The 25,258-nt window shown below is 43.8% G+C and overlaps 2 protein-coding genes across 5 annotated transcripts in view; one reads left to right on the top strand and one right to left on the bottom strand.

Moving 5' to 3' along the window:
* The window catches only part of LOC119456229 (isatin hydrolase), a 343,203-nt gene that overhangs the window by 187,735 nt on the left and 130,210 nt on the right, over window positions 1–25,258 (top strand). The window lies entirely within an intron of this gene.
* LOC119456231 (sodium-coupled monocarboxylate transporter 1) overlaps window positions 5,046–25,258 on the bottom strand; it is a 59,910-nt gene continuing 39,697 nt past the window's right edge. For both annotated transcript variants that reach the window (XM_049669610.1, XM_037717879.2), the window contains exons 3-17: window positions 24,791–24,859; window positions 24,122–24,173; window positions 23,097–23,164; window positions 22,009–22,089; window positions 19,991–20,064; window positions 18,960–19,100; window positions 16,464–16,593; window positions 15,760–15,848; window positions 14,698–14,807; window positions 14,142–14,209; window positions 13,452–13,538; window positions 11,180–11,340; window positions 10,048–10,145; window positions 9,221–9,354; window positions 5,046–8,260 (exon numbers count right to left, since the gene is read on the bottom strand). In XM_049669610.1, the coding sequence (XP_049525567.1) occupies window positions 8,150–8,260; window positions 9,221–9,354; window positions 10,048–10,145; window positions 11,180–11,340; window positions 13,452–13,538; window positions 14,142–14,209; window positions 14,698–14,807; window positions 15,760–15,848; window positions 16,464–16,593; window positions 18,960–19,100; window positions 19,991–20,064; window positions 22,009–22,089; window positions 23,097–23,164; window positions 24,122–24,173; window positions 24,791–24,859 (1,473 nt within the window). In that variant the 3' untranslated portion in view covers window positions 5,046–8,149. The remainder of the gene's footprint in view (window positions 8,261–9,220; window positions 9,355–10,047; window positions 10,146–11,179; window positions 11,341–13,451; window positions 13,539–14,141; window positions 14,210–14,697; window positions 14,808–15,759; window positions 15,849–16,463; window positions 16,594–18,959; window positions 19,101–19,990; window positions 20,065–22,008; window positions 22,090–23,096; window positions 23,165–24,121; window positions 24,174–24,790; window positions 24,860–25,258) is intronic.

Below are 25,258 nucleotides of genomic sequence, written 5' to 3'. Positions count from 1 at the left end.
TGGCAAGGCTGTGATTCACCTGTTTCGCGACTGCGTCGGTTCTACCCATCCTATGCCTCCTCTCCCACTCGACTCTGCTATTCTCTCTAGCTTCCCTCTTGACTTGCACCTTAGTCGAAAGGTAAGCGCTGAAATTTCTGCAATGCTTTTGCTGGGGGTCACAGATAAATGCAGCTGTCAAGAGGCTAATGCAGCGAAGCCCGGGGAGCTACAGAGGGCATTGTACACATTCGATGCGATGCAAAGGTCCTCTCGCGTCGCCTTTCCTGTATGCCATGCTCCTGTCACGTGTACGCACGCTCTGAACCACCCTCCGACGCGGCATGCCAGACAGCAGCAGCAGCAGTGGGAGAGTCGAAGGAGAAGGCAAAGCTTCGCTTTAAAACTCCCGCTATATCTTTCTGTTGCTACATAAAAGTGTTTTTCCGAGCGCACCCGCGCGATTGGCCGCTCGAGGCACCTTGCGTGTATTCGCGGGCTTGTTTCACGCTCGGAAAAACACTTTTATGTAGCACGTAAAGAGCAACAGAAAGCTGTAGCGGGAGTTTTTCATGTTGCTCTACAATTTCCTCATTGACACTTTTCATCTATAATGTTAGAGAAGTTCACTATTTAATTAAGACCAATTATGTAATTAGGCGGAATGCAAAACAATAATCTGAGTATCTCCAAGCTACGGCAAACAACATCACCTTGGTTCTGTCCAGCTACGTGGCATTTGCATATTTTTAAACCTTGGTGCATCACGCCTAGGGAAGCATCCTCGTATGCTGAAAATTTTCTGCTTGCAAACTTATAGTAACCACTGTACGCCCGAGGAGGCGATCGTGCAGGTCGGTGGGGATCGAATTAACCGAAGCGGCATGCTTCCGAGCTCGATCTAAACGAGTTTTCCTTCCGTAGCCAATACATGGTTTCTTGCCGGGGCTTTTCAATGCGTTCGAATTAAGCGAAAAGTCGAATTAGCGAAAGTCGACTGTCATGGCTTTCCTGCGAATAGTTTCGTTTTCCAGCAGGTGCATGTCTCGTGACGTAATGACACAGAATGTGGTTACGCGGGAGCAGAACATCGCGACGTTTGGGCCACGGTAGAAGAATGTGGTTCTGGCATTCGCTCCAGCTCGCTCGATGGTCTGTTATGCTGCTACATTTAGGTACGTTCGATTATTGCCTGGTTCACGGAACCGGTGCTGAAAAAGTTATGTGGATCCCCCACGCACTGTGGGAATAGGTTTTAAGCGAAGCTTTTTTTTTTAATGTTTGCGCAAATCGGCGATGATTTTGACGTCGAATTCTGATGTTCAGCGCCTGGTACGTACAACACGACAGTGGGCACTGCTAATTAACATTATATTGGGTGCAGCAGTTGTGTTTCTCTACGCAGTACACACGGGATGCAGAAAGTGAGACGTGTTTGTGACGTTGTTGGCGCTCTTGTTCGCAAGCGAGAATGTTCGCCCTGTTACCGCTTCCCGCGGCGCATGCGTAGTGTCATCCTGACGCTGCGGTGCGGGTATATGGTGAGCAAGGGCACTGACTTTTCACATACGGCAGCGTGCACGCAGCTTTCTATCCACAGCTGTGTCGATGGCAGCTTAGCAAAATGCACAAGGGTTAATGTTTTCTGATCCAGGAAATTATCCTGGCATATTTTTTGTTAAAGAATTCCAGTGATGACGTCAGATAACTTGATTTTCTTAAGAACCAGGATCCAGATCCACAAAGCTGTTCTTTAGTAAGTGATCTTTGCCATTGGCCGGCCGCCTTAGATAATAATATGTCTTGCATTCGGATTGGCTTAAATTCTTTCTTACGAACTATTCTAGCGTAAGATGCTTTTGTGAATTCGGGCCCAGTTTTGTCGTGGCATTAAACGGGGGGCACTTGCTAAAAAACAACACCTCTCGCATTGTTAGCCTGTTGTTGACTTTATATATATATATATATATATATATATATATATATATATATATATATATATATATATATATATTTTAAATAGACCTAGATACCTTGCAGTGGTGTCGGCTACTGCTTCTCACCTGGGATTGAGGGGGAAAAATATAATGATAGGAAGGTCATTCCGAATTTCGAAGTGAAGAAGTTTTGAGCATCAACCAACCAATGAGCCAACCTGTCACGTTACCGACTGACCCTTCTGCCACAATATTTATTTAATTCATCCTCCCATCAATAATTCAATCACAGTCAATTAGTGAATCGGTAGGGTTGCGCAATATCGTTTTGCTTGCTTGCATCAAAAAGATTTACATGAGCTGCTGCGCCAGAATAAATTCACTAAAATCACTTAGTCGGCGCAGAAAAATCGCGCGGCCTCTAGCGGCCCCGTCACTGACCGCTCGACTGACGTGTATTCGCGGGCTTCTTCACGCTCGGAAAAACACTTTTATGTAACACGTCTTGAGCAACAGAAAGCTGTATCGGGAGCGTTTCATGTTGCTATACATCTTTCTGATTGACACTTTTAATCTAATTAAAATATTTAAAAGTTGACTTATTATTTAGAACAAATATGCAAGTAGGCGGAATGCAAAAGTAATCTGCGGGTGTCCAAGCGATGGCAAAGAACATTACCTTGGCTTTGTCCAGCTACATTTGCATATTTTTAAATCTTGGTACATGAGAGTGCTTCTTCTTCTTTCTGGGGTTTTACGTACATGAGAGATTGGACACCATGTATATATATATATATATATATATATATATATATATATATATATATATATATATATATTAAAACAATAGAAGCCAGGAACTAGTGATGGAAGCAGCCATGAAAAACCGTTCTTGCAAAGACCCTTTGTGAGACCGGCCTCAGAACACCAATTTTTGCAGGCGTGATTGTGCCGCCGCCTAGCGCGGATATGTGAAACGATAGCACGAAGCCGTTCAAAACGTGGTCTCCGAGATCTCTCACGCAGCGTAACGACCTCATTTTCGGGCCTCTTCCTGCGATACCCGCACGCCCGCACGTACGGTGGCTAGATATACCCATCTAGCCACCGTACCGCACGTATATATCTTAAGTGCCGATCACGGAGTCAATAGTTACATTTCGTCCCTATGGGAGGCGTGCGCGGCGCATTCGGGACTGATCAAGATTCAGTGTGTAGTTTAGGTGCCTGCAGCTCTTGTTCTTGCTCGAATCTTGAACTCTCTCTCTCTCTCGCTCCGATTCCCTTGCCTTTTAATCACACGATCTGTTGCTAGGACAACAGTCCCCATATTCACAAAAGACCACGCTAGGATTGTTCGCAAGAGCAAATTCCCGCCAATCCTAATGTTGGGCATGTTATTATAGAAGGCAGCCGGCCAGTGGAAAAAGAGCACTACGAACGATAAGCTTTGTGAATGTGGCCCCAAATCCATACGGGTGGGGGCAGAGCTTATCATATTCACACAGGTGCTCTTGCAAGCTTTAAATCTATCGTATACATATGTCCGATGGCATATTCGGCTAGTCGTTTCCGGACTCACCTGCGAAGCTTCAATGCTCGTTTAACAAACCAGTATTCCAAGGAAAAGTTATTACGCTAAAGATACAAGGGGCACCCATTGACAAACAGCACTCACGAATTACGCTCGATCCCTCATCCTCTCTCGCCCGTGCAGGGTAGCAAACCGGACGGCCGTCTGGCTAACCTCCCCGCCTTTCCTTATTTCGCTTTCACGACGTTAGTCTCTAGTCTAAATCGTTACGATACGCACTTTCCTATACATAGCGTCAAAAAAAAGGAAAAAAAAGACGGAATAATGCTGTTAATGTCCTTTGGATGTGTAATACAGTTTCATTGCCGTTTTGCATGAATACCAGCACGCTCGTGCAGGGCTCTCTGAAGACCATGCAGTCGAACATGTCATAAGAACGAATAGATGCTTGTTTGCAGAGCGGCTTTATAGAACTTGGGCCGGAATTGACGCAGTAGTAGTAGTAGTAAACTTTATTATTAAGACAGGGAGTGGGGGAAAGGGGTCAGAGAGCGGTAGTGGGCTCCTTAGTCCAGGGCTCCACTGGCCTTGGCTGCCCGTTGGATTTGCTGAAGGAGTGTCCTCTGCACAACCAGGTCCTATTTGGCAAGGTTTTCGTTAGTAAACGCTATTTCCGATTGGCTGACTGCCTTTTCGCTAATAATATGGCCGATTTCGCGACTGCCTGGCAGCTGCACTGCCAACAGTTCAAACGTGAGTCTTGAGGGCACTTTTGTAAATACGGGAATATGGCGGAGTAAGGAGGGAGGGGCATAAAGCTCGTTTAGTCGCAACCGCTAATAATTACCTGATTCCATCAAAAGCCGTGGAATGCTCTTTCTTTCTTAATTTATTTTAATTTAATTTTTTTAGAAAAAAAAAGGGAAAGGAGATGTACGCTCACTAACGCCGACCTCGCAAGAACATCTATGTAAAGTTAATCGTCGGCACCGCACATTCTACGTGCGTTAAACTAGCATTTCGTTGAAAAAAAAAATGGATTTTACGTGACAGAACCGCGACCTGATTATGAGGCACGCCGTAGATTATGAGGCACACCGGATTAATTCTTACCACCTGGAGTTCTTTAACGTGCACCTAAATCTAAATACGCGAACAGTTTTGCATTTCGCCCCCGTTGAAATGCGGCCGCCGCGGCCGGGGATCGAACAGGCGACCTCGTGCTTATCAGCACAACTCCGTAGTCGCTAAGCCTCTGCGTTGGGTAGGAGCACATCGTGCTTCTGAAAGTTTCGTGAGCTGTAATTTACAACTTTAGCAAGACAATCTTAACTCTTTTCCTCGGTCAATTGAACAAAAAAAAATCGCAATCAGCATTATCGCAAAGATGAATACGCTTTTATTGCGGTCAAATATTTTTCTACCTTTCGGAGCCATCTTATAGCGCGTGCACCTCAGTTCGTTCACTTCATGGCTTATTCCTTGAAATTGATTGATCTTCTTGTATTTCGGGAAAACAATAACCGTAACTGCTACGCACTTAATTGTTTCAGGAGTAAGAACGACCAACGCTAAAACATTGCTGAATTAACACTTTTATTTCTTTCGTCGGTTTAGAAACAACGTATATATACAGAAAAGTGATTATTTATTGATGGTGCTCGATGTGGGCGAAGTTCGAGTGGTTCATCGAGGCCGGCCTACAACAGTGCTATAAAACTTACAATTCAGTGCAAGCAACGGTAGAACTGCAAAACAACAATACCAACAACAACAATGTCCTTCCGTGGATTGTCACCTTTTCCTAATATCACTATATTCGGCGATTCTATATAGCGGAATCATCTGAACAATATAACAGGCACGTTTTAATATAACAAGAAATATCTTCCTAACAACATTCAAGGGGCACTAAGCAATCTGTATATATATTTTTTTCAGTACCCTCTTTTTGTATACATCAACTCAATACTGGACGCGCTGTGGCTGCTTTAGCAACCTGCATCAGTGAAAACACTCATTTTTGTCTGTAACAGACGTCTCGCTTGAGCATAGATTGAAGAACTACTACAACAGTTAAAGAGGTTGTATAATATGCCCTTGTAAGAACTTGCGGTTGCCCAAGCCAAAAATGAGGTCCTATAAAATAAGGCATGAATATCGAGTGTAACTGAGATTATCGTTATAAAACTCGCGCTGAACGACTCTTAGAAAAGCAAACCGTACGTAGCTTGATAAAGCATGCTTGAGCTTTGAGTAGTGTTGCCCAAACAGGGCGCTTGTTTTTTGATTCTCTGAGCCCAGTAAGCAAGCTCACTTTGGACATTAGAGAGATCACTAAAAAGAAACACTGAATCATTCTAGACTGATGAAGCATCCGTGTAAAACATTATTGCAGTTAATGTAGATGGTCAGGAGGTTGATTACTAGAAGGTAAAATGAAGGACGAACTCCCCCCCCCCCCCCCCTCATCCCCCATCCGCCTTGCACCAACGCCGCTACATTGGTGCAATGTCACGGATTTCATAGTTTGTTTGTTTTCTTGTTTGTGTGTGTGTGTGTTTCTGTCGTTGTGGTGCCGCAAAAGTTTCGAAACTTGCTAAGTTCAGTCTTTGGCTTCTTTAGAATGATGCAATGTAGTCCCCCGAAAAAAAAAAAACTATGACGTCACGGTGAGTTAGTGGGGGAACTTAAAGGCGACGTCACCACCCGTTTCTCGCTCTTGTGCCTTTTCTGCATTATCAAGCCGGTAAAAGTGGCTTTTTACGGTATTGTGAAACTGTAACTTCTTTCAACAACTCAAATCAATTTTTCTGATTGGAGTCCCTTTAAAAACAGTCATGTGTCCCGGTATGCGCTTTTTTTTTTCATCTTCTTTCGTCGCCTGGACAACGTTCGCTGTTGTGACTTTAAGATGACGTTTTCACGATCACTGTCTAGTATTAGTACTCTCACACAGGTGGAGTACTAACACAGGTGGAGTACAGCGAAGGGCTCACGTTACGATATATCCTACAATATTTTTATGCCGCGCGGTAGTCAAGTGTGATAGATACAGGTGTCCGGAATACTTGAATATAATAAAAGAAAAAGACCACTATCAGCTATCTCTTTCCAAGAAAGCAGGCAGATAAAATAAAAAATTTAAAGACCATGTGCGAGATGCTGGCTATACTAGGATTGGGATATGCAAGTGAGTGTAATGCGTTAAATAAAGAGTGCAAAAGAAATACAATAAGGACAGAAAGAGAGAAACATTGCGAAATGTCCTGGCCTTCAAGTGTCATTGTAACTTGTAACTTCATCACGACTAGTTCTCAAACGGTTAAATTGTTTTTTTTTTTTCATACCGATAACATTCGCTTGCGGCGATGCTGTTTTAATAGAGTACAAATAGAAATTAATGGCATGAAAAATATAATAATAATAACGTAGCCGCATGCAATTCAGTTGTGTATTGTCCTGCCCTATTTCATTTTGCCATTTCAAAGCTATTCGGTGTAGCAATTTACTGCAGTATTATTTGGAAAATGCCCTCCTGTAAGCGCGATGACTAGTAAGTAATCATAGATTAGTCATGACCTTTATACAGATGGATTGCGCTTGGTGTACTGAAATCTGTCGGAAAGCGCAATCGCCTATCAATGAGATAACCTCGATGCGTAGTGAGGTGAATGCATGTTATTACTTCTATAAGAGGCCAAATGTCGCACCAACAGTGAATAAATAGCTGAAGGGCCACCATATGGACACTAGTTCACATGTCATCTACAGAATTAGTCTACAGAACTAGTTCGCCTGAAGGCTAGAGCTGGCAATAGCATCCTCGCTTAATGATACAGCAAGGCGGGAAAAAAAAGTAAAAACCAATACCGTAAGCTCATATAAAATAACATTCTTACGTGCTGTGGATTCTGATAAGGGTCGTGAAAAAGCAAGAAAAATGAGACCCGGCTTAAAGGTGGCAGTGCAATCAGCTTGCGCAAGGTATGGATCACCAAAACATTAAGATTGAAACTGCTTCAGTTTGTCGAATGTCTCGACACTACACTTAAGCTCATGCGCTGGCGTTTATGGAAACTTATTTGTCTCCAGTTTCGCGCCTCTACTAATGGTCGTAAGTTGCTGTACTCAAGTAGAACATTGAGATTTTCTCACTTTGAAAGAGTACCTGGCTCTGTCTCGTGGAAGTTTCTTTGTGCCAAAGGTGTCCCAGCCACACTGAGTACTGAGAAGGAAAACATGACAATTTTACGACGGCAAGTGGCTGGTAGTGTGCGGTGTATCTCAACGCTGGACGAAGAGGTATTTATGAGAGGATGTTGTGCAGTGAGAAGCATTAAAAAAAACGACAATAAGTCCTCCTTCGAGCTAGATTGGAATGATGCCGCAGACATCTCGAAGTATTCTCGTTTCTCGCAGTATACAGTAATTGCCGAAAGGAGGTTGGGTAAAAGAATCGTAAAGCGAGGCATCGTGCCTATAGGGTTGCAAGATGCCTCCTATAGTATTTGGTCGTTGCCTGAAAACGACAGCCTTGAATCATTTCGTTTTTCTTTGTACTGACTCCTCTACAAGACGTGCAAAATAATTTTCGAGAGTGCTATATGTACATTTACAATTCAAGGCACATAAACCGAGGTATGCACAAACGACGTAAACAGTTCGTCAACCTAAAATATCACAGTCTTTTCGACGCCTACATGGCCGTGTGTTCCGCGCCGTCGTCATTGGTCATAGCGTAGTTCACGTGACCGTTGGTGTAGCCGACGATCTCGCGGAGTTTCTCCGGTTTCTCGATGGTGTCGTCCTGAAAGAAGAAATGGGCATGTGCATGCAATAGTGACCAGTATCGACTCTGTTGCTGCGAACATAATTACGAAGTGCTCTGTAATTAAGGTGCCGTATTTTTCATTTACTTATTCAGTGTGCTAGGACTCATAACTTTGTTATAAAGTTTGGGCCTGGTGCCTGAAATATAACTAACTTTGTTATCTCTCTCTCTCTGTCGCTCTCTCGTTACTTCGCTGCAACGATTGGGTGCCTCCAGCGATGTCTTCCGGACGTTTCTATCGGGGAGAGAGAAAACCTCCTCTCATGACTGTTGCGCGGGGGGTCAAAAGCACACGAGGGGGGGGGGGGGGGGGGTTCACGCGTAAAGTCGGATGAATAGATGGATGGATAAATGCTATGCGTGCCCCATTTGAAGCGGGGCAGTGGGTTGCGCCACCAAGCTCTCCAGCTGGCATTATGGCGACACCCAGGGGGCAGCACTGGTACGAGAGGCACTACTTTACGTATGGATTAACATTTTGCTTCAGTCAACGCGCCGTAAATAAGTTATCCGCGCGAACTTTCGCGCATGGAGCGATCAAAGGCGTCGATATGACTTTGGCTGTGACTGACCGGATTTACGTAAAGCTATTATGCATTCAGGGTATAATATCGTCACGAGCTCTCGTAACAGCGGACATTTGTTATTGTGAGGCATAAATGAATAAAAATAAAAACCTCTAGCAAGACCGCGAATGACCATGGGGACAGGGAGTAGAGAAGAAAGACGATGTTCGGCTGGCTGCCGTTGTACCGGTCTCGAAAAACGCCAATCGTTCCGGTTTATCTGCCTTGCATATTTAAATAAACGCTTCGCGCGTAACAATATGTTTCTATCCTTGTAAAACAGGGATATGACGGAAATACTATTTTTGTTCTGTTCCCTTCATTGCGTTAGGCGTACTGATTTTTTTAGCGTTATCAAGGCGTCACTTACCTTCGCCTTCGCCGGCACGCATTTTTGTTCCTTGGTCTCCTCCTGTTGTCCCTTCTTGGTCCTCGTCCTCATGTAGAATTCCCTGATTCCCGGAGCTAACAGGTTTGGATCTACATCAGCCGAGTTCTTTGTACCTGTGTGGAAACATGAAAACGACAGTCACTTTTTTCAGATAGTGTGCAGACATGGCCGTGGTCCTTTGAAATTAAGATACATTAGCTATCCTTAGCAGATGCATTCTCAGTAACAGCATTCTAGCATAGATAAGCTAGAACACGTTGATCCAGTGCAGCTGTATTTCTGTACCGGTGCGTTGGCTTAGTGGCTATGGCGTTTTGCTTCTGAACACGTACGAAGTCATGGGGTCGACTCCCGGCTGCGGAGGCCACATTACGATCAAGTCGGAAGGCAGCAACCGAATTCCGTCCGATCGTGCACCGCATTTTGGGTGCAGATAAAAAAAAATTCCGGACAATTAGAAAAATAAAATACAGGCGCACTTTTCTGCGGTCACTCTCATAGCCTGCTAGTTGTGTGGGACGGTATACCCATTTCAAGCCAACAGTTTGAAATGTTCGATATATATATATATATATATATATATATATATCTGACATGCATTGAAGAGCGCGGGTGGGGATGACGAAAGGGCTAAAATTCGTACATAGTGGGCAAATTTGTTATGAGCTTCAGTAATAATAGTGAACGCGGCATGACGTTGCTTCGCAAGCATAAGGTATATTGGATTTGAAGGGCATTTTCCTGCGATTTGATATGTGCGTAGCAAGTCGCTTCACTGAAAGCGTTGCAATGACATTCGTACTCACCACGAATAAGCGTGACAACTACGGCTACGAAGATTGTGGAGAGGAAGCTGATTGCTGGAATCCACATGTACGACACGTGGTACAGGTCGTATAGGCCGCTGAAAACAAGGAACAAGCGAAACATGGTTTGCATATTAGCACGCTTAGAGGGCTCGCGTGTCGGATGAGCTAACAGACTTCGAACGATAAGCGGCACATTGCGTTTCGCGCAATTTGCAGTTGGTTAGTCTGTCTCGTTTTATTTATTTGGATGAAATTGAAAATATTGGACACAATTGTGTCCAGCTTGTCCACAAACAATAAATTGTTCAATGGTTGAAAGATGACAATATGAGATGACATGAGAGCATTCCGGCAATACAGCACTTTTTGCAAATGTGTAGGAAGAGCAAAAGAAAGGAAAACAGCAGCAAGACGGCACGTTCTGCAGTTTCTGCGATTAGACATATGTGCGCACTTGACTGCACCGTACAATCTAAGTCAAGATAATCAGTAAAAAAATCTGCAAGTGCGTTATTATGTGCGAAATTGCAACTCACGCCATTAAAATCACGAAAAGAGAACTTTGTACAGAGGAAGAAGGGCACTGATAGCGTCCAGCCCTATAAACAACAACGCTACAATCATTGACCAACAAGTAAAGAAATACAGACATGGGGTACACGCGACTTCTTCAGTCTTTCATGTTTGTGTTATCGCTACTAAACTATTATTATTTTATATTCAAACACACATACACAGGGGGCGCGGGAAATACTCAAGGAGTAGGCTGGCAACTGCCACCGAGAGGAGCGCAAAGCCTGTCTGCTCTTTAGGAAGGAGGAGATAGAAAAGAAGGTTGAAAATAAGGAGAAGGGAAATAAAGAAGAAAGAAACAGCAAGATGACAGGCCACAAAGACGAAAGTAAAGCAAGGCATACAGTGAGCAAGTAGGAACAGAACATACACGCAGGAACAGGAAAAAACAACAACACGCAGGTCGCACTAATTACAGAAGGGCGTAAAAATACAATAACAAAGTTAGCAACTGTAGCACATTGGTTGTTACAAGCAGTGCGAACTATTGTTTGTAAACGAACAAACGAACAAATACAGCGCTGTTACGTCTATAGTGCGTATCAGCCTATCTCACCCGGATTGGTATGTTCGCTGAGGGAGCACTTTGAGCGTGTAGTTGAAGGTGCAGGCTTCAACCGTGGTGCGCGCGATCACAGGCTGCCGAGGGTAGACCATGCCGCCGATGGCAACCCAGAAGGACAATGCCATGCCCGTTAACATGGCCATGATAACAGTCTGCGGGAGAAAAAAATCAAATTAAATAAAGCAAATTAATTAAAAAAAACAATGCCAGTGCCTATCAGTTGCGTACACTGCGAACAAACACGGTCATGCACAGTACAGAGCATAACGTCGTGCTCATATTTGCCAAATGGTGTCCCCGTGAGCATCGCGTCAAGCCAATAGCGCCCCTCTTCTATTGCAAACTTCCTTGTTTGTAGCCGATGACGCCATACACTGCAATTCCGGTAGAAGGTTTTGGCTCAATGTATACTTATTGCTCTTTCTCTATGCTACCGTGATACAGAAGTAGAAAGGGCCAGCGTTATATAAGTGGTTACATCTTGTCAATCGGTCGGCGCTCGACGGCAGCGCGCAAAACTGAATGAACCGCAATGAGTGACTATGCTCGACTTATAAGCCGGTGTAAAAGTGACAGCAGCGGCGTATACTTCGTATAGACGTTTTTAGTTCTTCTTTTTTTTTTACCGACAGTAGGAATGTTCAGGCAGTCATCGTATGCATAATACAGGCATCGTGATTCGGGGGCCACTTCCTTGCGGCATTGGCGAGTTAATTTTATAATTTTGGTGTTACTCGTGCAGGAAACCAGAGCCTAAATCCATTCCGTGCGTGGCCTGCTGGACGCCCAAGCTATGCAAAAAATGCAGTTCGGCCGTGAATGCATCGCGAACATTGCGTGCAGTGAAATCTACGCGCCGAAGATAGAACGAAGTATTGGTTTCATTTATTACCGATTTATATGGCTTCCGTATACATATACCGACGCTACACGGCGCCACCTTCGCGAGGTTAAAAAGGGAGAAAGCGCAGCTCCAAACAAACGTGTTTGTTAGCATTTTTATAAAATGCGTGCATTTCAAATACGAAAATCAGGTACTGAAAAATAACTAATAGGCTGTAACCGTCCTGCCATTCTTTTCTTCTTCTCCCCAGCCTGAAAACATGCGTATAGTCGACACTCTCCCAGTTCAGTAACCGCGTATGCCTAGTTTCGCAGCTGCAGCCTTCGAAGTTTTTTTTTTTTTTCACTTTTTTTTTGTTTCGACCGCGTGATTCGCGCACTTATTATTCAACCACGCTTAGCGAGAGTGACTGTAACGCCGTCCTGCGAAGCTGCGTATACGATGCTGCAACGGTCTCGGCAGCGCAAGCTTTCTTGTTGTTGTCGCGGGCGATTTCGTAGCAATAGTGCTTTTTATCGTCGGTTGCTTCTTTGATTCTTTTTACTCCTTGAAAGAAGTCATGTGGAACGCCAAGACAAGTTACTCCAAGGTCGTAACCGATTTGCAAAATAAATGGCTACGTTATAGTGCAACGCACCTATTGAAATATAGGCCATTAATGCTTGTTTCCTGATGTGTTTCACTGCAGCGAAGTAGGTGAGGCCATGTTGTGAGGGAGGTTGTGTATACGCGAGGTATGACTGAGAAATCCTTGAAGGATGAGTAATTGCCACAACTGCTATGGCTATTCATCGGAATTAATGATGCAGCTATGTATTTCACATAAAATAACGCTCATCAACAGTGGTAGAACACGGGATGTGACGGGCTGAAGCTAACGCTTCGACAAGGGTACTTGTCAGGGCAATTAATACCCATCGCAATTCCTGCTGTTCGTCATTGGAATAACTGGCCACAAGATGCTGTCTCCGCAATAAACTGGCACACATTTGTTCAAAAGCTGAATAGCTTTGTTGAACATCGCTTCATAATCGTGTTCGAATTCCCGTGTCCAGTGCCTTTAAATACTTCTTGATTTGTATAGACGTATATGTTCGTTTACATATACATTTAAGCTTTCGTAGTGTTGCTATTAACTTGTGTACATTTTTTTTTCGTTTACTCTAATTCTCTTATGTAATGTCCGGAAAACACCTTTAGGGTGTGCCAATAAAGAACATATATTTAGAACTTATTCCTGCTTGGGTTACACCGTTGTCATTGCGATGCGGGATATTGAGGCACCTATATGGACGAACGCGGCTCAGGCCTCGAAGTTCTCCGATGTGTGTCCATTCAGTTATCGTTACTTACGTCGCACACTATGAAAGAATATGAAATGAAGTCGAAAATCGTTGTAGCTCAAGCCAGAATACTCACCCGGCTTTCGGACCATGGAAATAAGAGGCCGAGGAAGAATATGCCTCCGGAAGCACCTACGAAGCATCCAGTCGTGACGAAAGTTGCCTGGGAACAAAAGCGGAACTGACTTTCACATACGATCTTGCACTACAGTGCAAATCGACGCAAATTACGTATGTTCATGGTGGATGTACCGTGTAGAATTGTAGATAAATAAAAGTACAGTATATGAGTTATGCCTACGCTGGCAGGGCTGTGGAGCCGCGCTACAGCCTCCGCTGCATCAACCCCTCTGGTACCTTTCAGTCAACCCTTCCCACATTTGAGAAGGGTTATGCATTTACCAAGACGTTCGACCATATTAACTACGCGGTTACCTCCCATTGCGCGTGGATAAAAATGTTTATTATACTTATGTGGCACTTAACAAATGGTAAAGTGCTAGTTCGTCTGACATATGCGGGGAGACTGAGTAATGCTAAAAGGACAAAGACGGATGTGAATGACAAAGTATGAATATGCGGAGATGTGAAGTATGAAGTACTTCATGCACGAGCTATGAAGTGGCGCCGTGTGTTGTATTTCATTTCTGCCCTTTCTGTCCTACTCAGGCTTCTCAGTTTCTAGATTTAACAAATGAATACGACGTCTTTGTTAATTGGTGATTATCTTCGCCAGCTGCAAAGCGGCGGCTTCAGGTTGGCTCACCGAAAGGATAGAAGGCAGGGTGCCTGCGAGAAATGCGATGACCACCGTGAGGAGACCGTAGGCGGCCGCTGAAATGGAAGCAGAAATCGTAAGGGAGGCTCAGAGTAAAATTGATTTGAAGAACGACAGAGAAATGTGGAAGACAGTAGATGGAGTGCGAGAGTGTTCAGATATTTGTACAGGCAAAACATTGACTCACAGTGCAGGATACGAACTAGGTCTCAACTATACCAAACCATTAGGACCCGTATAAAAAATCATCTTACATAAACAATTTTATACCGGCGTTCGTACGACTGCCGCTCATAACGATATCCACGATAGCATACGATCCCCCCACGGCGATCACAGATCGCGTATTGCATTTATACGTATAAGAGAAAAGTTGTCAATACAGGCGCAAGTGCGGAACGTATGTGTTGCCCTCGCATTACGTCATACGGTCACCGAGTTTGGTGTGAGAATTTTGGTACAAATGAACTGGTACCAATGATGTAATACAGAAGTCCCACTGCGATAGCGCAGAAGCTCGACCAATGATAACTTCTACACGCACCTATCGCCTTCGTTGCCCACATGACACCTCTCGGAGACAACTTGAGCTTGGGCTTTAAGAAATCCTCCCACGTTATGGCGGCCAAGGCGTTGTACCCAGACGACATCGTGCTGAAATAAAGAAATTAGAAAGCGATGCATGTCTCACACCACGGAAAAAAGAATACGGTGAATTGAGGGGCTCGAGACGTGGGAGTGTTAGCCAGCTCCCCACGAGGCCCGATCATGGCCGCAGATGTGGAGCCATGGACGAAGGCGAAAAAATGGGAGAGAGCTTCACTTGAAAATCTTGAACCATAGTCATAAAAAAAAAAAAAAGGAGATGTAGGCCTTCACGCGATGGGCAAGTGGCAGCTTCTATAGTCGCTTCGATCCTCACTACGACGTACAACGCCTATCTCTCAGGACAACCTTAAAGCGACTGGAATCGACACCTTGTTCTGGGCGAAAGATACTCGGACCGTGGCTACACCCGTCACTGGCACAAAAAAGCAATTCGGGAACTAGTACTCTACCTCAAGTGCACCGGTTTAAGAGACTGCTTATAGCGTCCCTATGCATCATCCCACGTGCACTAAGTGCTCCCTCCCTCCCTCTTTCTATTACCCCTTTCCCTTACACACAGTGTATATAGGGTAGCTAAGCGGACGCTCGTCTGGTTGACCTCCCTGCCTCTCCTCTCCTTGCTCTCTCTCAGTTTGGGTGCGTTTGCTACGGTGGTTTCATTTCGCTTCCTCTAAAGTGCGAAAGCGGCGGAAGGAATATTAGCAAGCTAATAAGCATTACAGTTCAAAGTGCGCTTCTGCTCATATGACGAACCTTACGGAGTGCGTGGGAAAGAGGGACCACGCTCGGGCGTATTGCACGGGCTTGCAGGCGGGAGCGCTAGCGACACCACTAACCGTGGCGGTAAGCGCAACTGACGCCTTGGAAATTTAGTAATCGTGCGCCAAACGCCCAAGCCTTCCTCGATGTTTCTAGGCAACACACTTCAAAGCGCTGAAGGCCTTTGAAGTCATTTAATCAACTTGCGTGTCGTGATAAAGCCACATGACCGTCGTACCTGAGTGAGCCGCTGTAGACAGCCGTGACGAAGAGTCCCGTCATGCCCGGTAGGTGGCCCAGCGAGTCCATAACAAAGTACGGCATCATCTGCGACAAAAAGGGGATTCAGCGTCATCCAATGACGTGCATAGCACTGTCGAGACTATTTTCTGTTTAAAACGACGTTATACGATACTACTGTGACCACGATGCAACAATATGGCTAAAGAATAAGTGGTAATACCTTTTAGTAAGTGAATGCAAACGAAGAGGGGATTCGACATGGGCAAGGTATCCTTGATTGCATGTCCATATATAATACACAGTAGCGTATAATTGTATCTATTATGTTGATTTGTAAGTCTGTACTAATAACATTCAGCTTTTATCAGAGGTGTTTCCATATTATGAAAAAATAGTTGGAATGACGACAACGAAAATATTATTAAGTAATAATAATAATAATAATAATAATAATAATAATAATAATAATAATAATAATAATAATATTATAAGTAGTAGTAGTAGTAGTAGTAGTAGTAGTAGTAGTAGTAGTAGTAATAATAGTAGTATTCCTGGATGCATTTCTCTCACGGTAAATGACATAATAGAGTACGTAATAATAATACGTGTGCCGTTATAGTTTCGTACTATCGCCGATAAACAAGGTAAGGCGCGCTCCGACAGACTGGCCAGAAAATGCCCATTCTGTTCTTCACTTACCTCGTCGTACTTGTTGATTACCGATGCCTTGACCGGGTCGCACTGATGATAAAGCGCGAAAAGCACGAGGCCACACAACGAAGATAACGTCAGCGTTCCTCCGACGCCCAGCATGTTGACGTACAGCGCCCTGCGAATAGGAGCCCGCTGTGTGAACAGTGCTTTGATACAGCGAGAGTATAACTATAAGCAAACTTTGGGAAGCGGAAATCACGGGGTGTTGTAGGATGGCTCAGGCAGCGCTTGGTTCATTCTACTGCCCTTCTATGCACAAGAACATAGAAATCACTTTGCTCGCATTCATTGCAATGAACTTTGTAAAGTTTGTCGCATTTAAAAGAAAAAAGTTATAAAGGAAAAAAAGTTATGCCATCCTTCTTTCCCGCAACCGCCCTCTCCCCCCTTGGCGGTTTCAGGAAAGCAGGATGGTAGTCACACATATATTATATAGCTTTCATGCCAGCGCTCTTTTCCTCTTGCTCCCTTTCCCTTACTCCTAGTGTAGGGTAGCAAACCGGACGCTCGTCCAGTTGACCTCCCTGCCTTTTCTCTCCTTACTTTTTGTTCTCACTCTCGCGCCGCAGGCGACAAATAAATAACCTAACTGCAATATATATATATATATATATATATATATATACGCCTTCAAGCGCATCACTTCTTTAATAAAGCGAATACATTTCTAGAAGCGTTTTGCTATTCACTTAACGATCAATCATCGTCGATGGTTTCTGCATATTTTTGTTTGTTTGTCTAGGCCATCAATTTCTTTGCTACTCTGTAAATAAACAGCACCAGCAACATAAACAACAACAACGTAATAAAGATGTCACGATTGTGTAGACTGTGTCTATTGAGACAATTAAAATGGAAAGCTTTGTTGTATTATACTTTATTTCAAAGCCCTCGTAAGCATCGTAAGAACTTCGCCTAAGCTGTGAAATCATACATTGTCCACTCTGACACACTCAGTTTACGGAATTGATAGCGCTTTTTGATGCGGAGTTACGATTTGTAAGCTTCTCGTATCAATTAAAAAAAACACACACACGGATATTTGCAAATTTTTCACAAAGATTATTAATTGAGAATTGTGGGCCTGAATTCACAAAAATTTCTTACGCTAGGACTTTCCGTAAGAAAGGATTTTAGCCAATCCGGATGCCAGACATCATTAGTGAAGGCAGCCAGCCAGTGGCAAAGCCAACTTACGAAAGAAAAGCTTTGTGAATCTGGCCCCTGGTTCCTGCAGTTCGTATAATTCAGCTTCCCAATTTTAGATGCGACAAATTTTATAAAAATTGCTTAGTGGTTGCATTAAAATTAAATCCAAAGGTTTTGCGTGCCAAAACAATACGTTATGATTACGAGGCACGCTGTAGTGGGGGACTCCGGTTTAATTTTTGACCACCTAGGGTTCTTTAGCGTGCACCCTACGTCCGGTACACGGGCGTTTTTGCATGTCACTCCCCATCGAAATGCAGCAGCCGCAGCCATGATTTGATCCCGCACCTTTGGGCTTGCAACGCAACGTCAAAGCCACTACGCCACCACGGCGGGTAGCGGTTGTATAATAAAAGCTTTTCTGCGTTTCGCATGTATTTGTGTAGGGAAACTCGCAGTTGGCCTTGAGGTACAGCTACTTCTTAGACGTTGTGCTGGTTTACGATTGCGCCACTTTCAGAGTCCCTGAAACACCACTGCACTGGTTGCATTGCTGTTGCATCAATTACGGAACGACAGTGCGTGCTACTTATCCGTGTTGCCGTCGGTGCATCGTCCTGAGGTTCCAAACCATGAATGTGTAAGTGATATGGTTTTGAGAGAAATCGGGCTACAGTTAGAAACGTTTCATTGAACCATAAAGCACGTACTGTATCTATTGCTCAGTGGATCGACAAGTCGATCGACTTTATGGCTGATATATTGCTGAAAAAGAGAGCAGCAACAACGAAAACAACAAAGAAAGTGGGCGTGGTTTATAGAATAAAAAAAAATCTTAGGAATGAACCAAGTTCAACCAACACATATCCCATGCGTGCGCATATTTCTTTAACCCATCTTTCAGGTCTTCTAGGAATCCACGGACTTTGTAGCACGAGCGCGGCGTGTGGCATAGCGGACCCGGGCGAGTGCAATTTAATTGAACGCTTACAATGAGGAGAAAAGACCAGTGGTCACATATGCAAATCAAACAATTCGAAGATGTTACCCTTTAGGAGGGCTGTTATTCACATCTAACGATTGGGATTTAGTGAGCAACCAAGGTGCATGTCACCTGCGTGTAGCTGTGACGCCGTTCTCTCAAAGGCGCTTCTGAAAGAGACATTAATATCACTTTCCCTAGTAGTGATTACGTCCGTTTATAGCTGCAGTCATTAGGTTGTTCCCATGTGTTATTGAAGTTACGCTTGCCACCACGTCCGGTGCCACGTTAACGCCTCCTTATACGAAACAAGGTCATTGAACATCGCAGGTGTCCGCACGCATACTCACGCGCGAGCCTTGTTGATGGATTGGAGGCTGCAGTAGCGCTGGATCATGGTCTGGTTGGTGCACAGTCCCATGGTCCAGGTGATCGTGGAACCGATGACGACGCCCCAGAAGGTGAACGTCTTCTGAAAGTTGAAGCTCATGCTTGCCGTCGGGAAGCATTGCAGGAGAATTCATTAGCATACACCCCACCGATGCAGCTGTGGTGAATTGGTACTCTGAGCTGGTGTGCCATGTCGGCTAGGCGCGTGCGGTAAATGAGAGCGGCGGCTAGTAAACCACGTTATTACGCACCACATAGAGAAAGCGAGTGCTATCAGCCGCGGTTGCTTACAGATGTGTCGGGGGCGTTCTTGCACTTAACGCTTGACTAAAGTGTCTCATTGGGACGAATGTCTCATTGGGACGAATGCCTAATGTTTAGAGAGCTATACCCGAGCAATCATTTCTTTGTTTGTGGAGCAAATGTTGGTTACTGACACACTGCGTCGTATATTGAGACCTCGTATAAAAACGATGATGGTTTCTCTTCAACAAGCATCGTCTAAATGTGTCAGTAGTACTGCACTCGGTTCTTCATTTATTATTGTTTTATTGTTATTGTTCTCGTGCGTGAGGAGCGTGTTGGAATCTTCACCATTTCACGCGATATCGCGTACAGCTATGCACCTCACAGCTCACACATAGTATGCCTTGAATTTCAATCTGCGTGCCTCACATAATCAAATCGTGGTTCTGGCGCGTAAAATCTCAGATTAAACAAAATCGATCTTTAGCAGTGACAGTTTAAGACATCGCTTAGACTGCCTCTGCAGTTTCAAAACATAACGCTGCGTATACGCAACCAACAACTATAAGTCATAAGTCATATTTATAATTTATACCCTGGAAATTTTCAGTCGCTTTTGCGGTGATTTTTCCAGATCTTGTGTAAATGCATTGCCGTATACGAAGTGATACGATTGTGCTAGGCTCGTGATGCACAAATTCCGCAGAATCAAATCTTGAATGAGGTGGCATGCATAGGCACTTACTCAAAAAACTCAAGTAATCCATGCTTGTCCACGGTGTCGAAAACGGCAGCAGGCCCACCAGTGATCATCAAGCCCTGCGAGAACGACAAGCAACAACAGAATCGGGATGAACAACACAAAGCTCAAGATAAAGCTAAATATTTGGGAAACACATGACAGTCAGTGAAAGTGACTTACAGAGCTTAAAAATTAATTTCGAAAGTTGTTCTCTCTCAAAAACCGGAATATCTTTCGCACTCTGTAATTTTCAATACGATTAATTATAACATACTGGTACACTGTAGAAGAAAACTTGGTACGCTGAACCATAAATTTTGTAAGTGTAAGCCCATCTAAAAGTAGTTAGTCTTAGGTCTATAGGATAACGTTTCTTCTCGACGTTAGTGTGGCACAAGTTAAGGAAGCGAAATACGCATGTCACGCCTAGATGAAGCACCCCTTCGCGGATGTGATGTGCAATTAAACACGCTATCATAATAAAGCATTCACTTTCACATTAACAACGGCGCCCTGTTTCCTATTGTAAACCGAGACAAAGATGTGAGAAAGTTTGTTATCGTTGAGTGGCAACCCTGACATCATCTATTTCGGTCATTGTTACGAGTCCTATGGAGGGCGCTGATTAGGGGCACCAGTGATTGTATTTCATTGGCCCTGTATGTTCTCAAAAAGGAACGTCCTCGTGTGCTAATTCATCCGATAAACTCCTTCAGTAGCTAGCATCACACCAAGGATGAGCATTTACCCTGTTTCTTCTAATCTGCAGGCGCGACCCTTTAAGCGTGTTTTGTCATTGGATTTCTGTAGTGTGAAGATAAGGCGTAAATTGCATGCCATTCTATTGGAGCACTCACAACAACGCAATCAGCTACTATCTCTCCAGTCGCATTTTCTAACTTCCTTCGTTTAAGACACGCCGTGGTGGTTCAGTGTCTATGGCGTTCTGCTGCAGAACACGAGGTCATGGGTACGGTTACCGACGACGGCAGGCGTATTTCGATGGAGGCGAAATGCACGAACGCTCGTGCGCTAAAATTTGCACTATCACAGATACTTTGCACGAACCCCAGGTAGTAAAACTTTTTCTACAGTCCTCCACTATTATGTCTTTCATATCCCCAATGTTGCTTTGAGACGTTGAACCCCATGCAACAGTCATGGACCTTTCGTTGAAATCTTGTACTATGCACTCCCCTACCGTCGTAATGCGTGATTCCAATCAGACTATTAGCGCCTGTCCAGTTTTGAGAGTGGCATTAAGCTATGGAATACACTTCAGCTTAGCCCGTTTGAGACACCTATAGTCGTTACTTCTTACAAGCCAAGTACCTCTGGCAGCTAAATCTTTTAACACTTTCAAACGGGGAACATCTCACGGTGCAGCAAGTATGCTTTCCAGGATATTACTGCTACCTAAAGTCACACTTCAGCAAAATACATGTCAGCATTCTTCGCTTTCGCTGCAAATGAGGCAGCGTGTGGCATGCATATAATCGGCGATTAAAAAAGGTGGACGTCGGGGACAACCACACGCAAAATGACAGCACAAGTTGTCTTTGTTGTGTCATCAAGTAGTCCACTTTATCCTTTGAGGCATTATCACGCAATCGGAAAGTCTTCAGCGGTAATTTCTAGAACCACTGCGACACATGTCCGCGTAGTTTATCAAGTCGACCGGAATTACAGTTTGTGGTTCATTTACACTACCGATTTACAGTATGCCGCAGACAGATTTGGAGTGTGGACCTATACGCAAAGCATCGGTGAGATGCTTAGCAGCGATTGACGTGGTCGTGGTACAGCCAATGTGAACTTTACCAAAATGATGTCACCTTGGTACCAGTGCGCACTCCGTAAAATATTATTTTTGGTAACTTAACAATAGTTTGTTCAGACATTATTTCTTAGAAAAATAAAAGAATTCACAACAACTAGCGCAGGTATGGCAGTTCTGTGCAATACTGCTTGCTTAAGTAAAAGTTAAAGCCTTGTTGTAGGAAACAAACAGCTAGCTTTACCTTGATGAGGACGATGAAGAATCCGGAAAGCATGAGCAACATCTGTATGACGTCGGTCCAGACGACAGCCTTGATGCCTCCCTACAAAGGAAAACCGCCTTTGTTATCGTCGTAACTGCGTCCCGAGTCCACTGACAGGAACCAGACGTCGGGTTTAACCACCAGCTTTGTAGGTTCACAGAACAGCCATGTTTGACGGTAAAAGCAGTACGCTAATGAACTCGGGCTCCTGGGCTCGTTGCACGTCCGGTGTTTCACAACGTGTCAAGCGTGTTTCACAACGTGAAACACGCTTGACACGATGCCTAGTGCTAGTGGCACAGTGTGAACAAAAACTAATGGTTGACCCCTAGCGATATACATAAAGAGCGATGCGCAAGAACTACGCAGCGAAAAAAAAAAAACAATTAAGCTGTCCACATGTCCCTATAAGAGTTTGACGAATGCCTGGCAGGATCCTCCCTAGCTACGAACATACGGCATGCATTTCTTTCCAGATACATTACATACACAAATAGCGCGTTGGCCCGTTACTTCAAATTTTTGTCCCCATTGCTTCTGTTGTGTGAATTACAATGAATGATTAGCTCTCACAACTCGTTTTTTTTTGGTACCTCAACATTCTAGCAACGAGAATAACTAGTTGTTGTAATTTTGTTTTTACATTGAAGCCAAATAAAAAATAAACATAGACAAACCCGCCGTGGTTGCTCAGTGGCTATGGTGTTGGGCTGCTGAGCACGAAGACGCGGGATCGAATCCCGGCCACGGCGGCCGCATTTCGATGGGGCGAAATGCGGAAACATCCGTGTACTTAAATTTAGGTGCACGTTAAAGAACCCCAGGTGGTCCAAAATTCCGGAGTCCCCCACTACGGCGTGCCTCATAATCAGATCGTGGTTTTGGCACGTAAAACCCCATACTTTTTTTTAATAAAGATAGACAAGTGCCACTGTTTTACGCTGTTGAGCTCATTCGTGATCTTTTTGAGCTTCTTTCAAATTAACACACTCTTGACATTGCAAAATATTCAATGTTTGATAAAATTAAAACAGGCAATGAAGTTTATGACATGTGACAATACTCACAATTGTCGTGTAAAAGGCGCAAACGCTTCCGTTGAGCACAATGGAGAGCCACACTGGAAGACCAGTCACTGCATATAACATGTAAATAAACTAATTAGAACTTTCACTGCAAATACATTATCCTGCCAACAACAACCTTTTTCCTATCTTTATTATTGTGTGTGTGTGTGTGTGTGTGTTGCAAGAACAGTATATGCATGGTTTAAGATGTCACATTGAAAAGGGCAATCTGAGCTTTTGCCGCGTTCAAGAAATACAAATGCAAGAAATGAACTGCATGTTTATTAAGGCGATGGAGTCGGTCAAGCCATTCCTTTCATCACAACCATAAAAAGGCAGGACATTCGTTATTGATTAAGTGCGATGTAGCTTTTGAGCTTATTAGTTCGGGAAACGAAATCTCAGCCAGAGCCCTTTACTGGTCGCGAAACTTCGTCCTGAATTTCGCCACTCATTGCCTACCGTTACGTCATCATTTTGTTCGCTTTCATCACAGTAACCTTTCTTATAGATGCACATTTTCATATTGTGCGCTAGCTTGCAAACATGCACCAGCCGCTTCGGCTAGTGTAGCCTTTACATTCGACAAAGGTAACCGACACACTAAAGCGCTGTATACTGCAACATCTGTATAAAATTCGTGGGCCAAAAAGGTGAAACTGATCACCTTTATAAGTTTATGTAATAAGAGCGCGTAACGTGACTATGTCTTCAAGACATTTATCGTATCGGGGGATGAATGTGGCATTGCCTTTCATCAGCATATCCACTGAATTTGGGTTCAAAAAAAAACACAATCATTAAATCAATCAATCAATCATAGACGCCCGCATTAGTATTTTCATTCTTTTTTTTTTCTATCACGTGGGGAAAACTTAAAGAAGGTGTTGTCGACTTCTTTGTGGCTCTTACAGCCTTTGAAGCGTACTTTGCTGCTTTAAAAGCAGTCAGAGCTTCATTCTCAGAATCTATATTCACAATCTGGTTTATGTGCACTGTACGCGTAGATCGTATAAAACACTCACCAGACCCAAGTGCTAGTGAGGGACCGTATAATACCACTCCCATGTAGAAACACTGTAATGTAAACGAGAAGTAACTTTAAAATTGACAGTAAAAAAGATATATGCACACCCAAAGCACATGTTGCAGTCTATGCGAAGCGAAGCTTAAGTACAGCGATTAATAAAATACATTACAGCTAACAGCAATGCGTACAATTTGGGGATGACAGGCGTATGCAAAGCAAAATACGACACGTATAAAGCAACATTTAGCGATTCTGTGCCTCTTGTGCCACAGCGAGATATACGCTTTCTGGAAGATTGGCCAAGAATGGCCACAACCCTGTGGCACATACTGAGTGGCTAAATCAAAGAAAATAAAGTAAATCAAATGATCTATTAAATATAATTCACCATTCTATTAACAGATCGGCGTGCTTTATAGATGTCTGTGAGCCGGAATTATAGTACGTAAGTTATTTTTTCTTTTTGTTACGCAGATCACAGCTAGAAATACGTGGTCAGCATACGAGCTTTATATGAGAGACTTTCTGGTTACCTTCGTATAACCTCTGCATATATGTGTATCCACAAATATATTCGACAAGACAGCAGCCACGGAAGTCTGGGAGGGCTCGCAAAGAAAACTTCGCTTCAAAGAAATACAGCTCAAATCTAGCCACAAATTACCATTTGAACCACAGTGATGGCCGAAGTGAACTTTCGGATGAAGACAGAGTTGTACCGCTTCTCCAGGTACTGCACAAGGAAACACGAGCACTGGTAAGTACCCCAAAGAAAGTACAATCCACGCCGCGTACGACCTAGGGACGTGCACTTCTCAGAAAATCAAGACGGTATACACGACAGTATGACAGCAATTTGCTTTTTTATGGAGGTATTCAATGAATCTCCACACTAAAAGAAATATTCACCTCACCGTTCAATGTGGTTATTGCGCAATCTCTCGGTACAGACGATCTGCTACTGCTTGACTCTTATTTGTTTTTTGTTACTCTTTCGTCAAATAGTCGCTTTTTGATGACCAACTTATAGTGACGACCGCACCAGGTACATACGTACCATATGTTACCGTATACCAGGTATCATCATCGCTATTATCCTTCCAGTACCGTTGTTTGACACATCATTTGGAAC

Source organism: Dermacentor silvarum, chromosome 6 (assembly GCF_013339745.2).
Source record: "Dermacentor silvarum isolate Dsil-2018 chromosome 6, BIME_Dsil_1.4, whole genome shotgun sequence".
NCBI lineage: Eukaryota > Metazoa > Arthropoda > Arachnida > Ixodida > Ixodidae > Dermacentor > Dermacentor silvarum.
The sequence above is the reverse complement of the archived record's forward strand: the minus strand, read 5'-3'. Positions and strand labels throughout refer to the sequence as shown.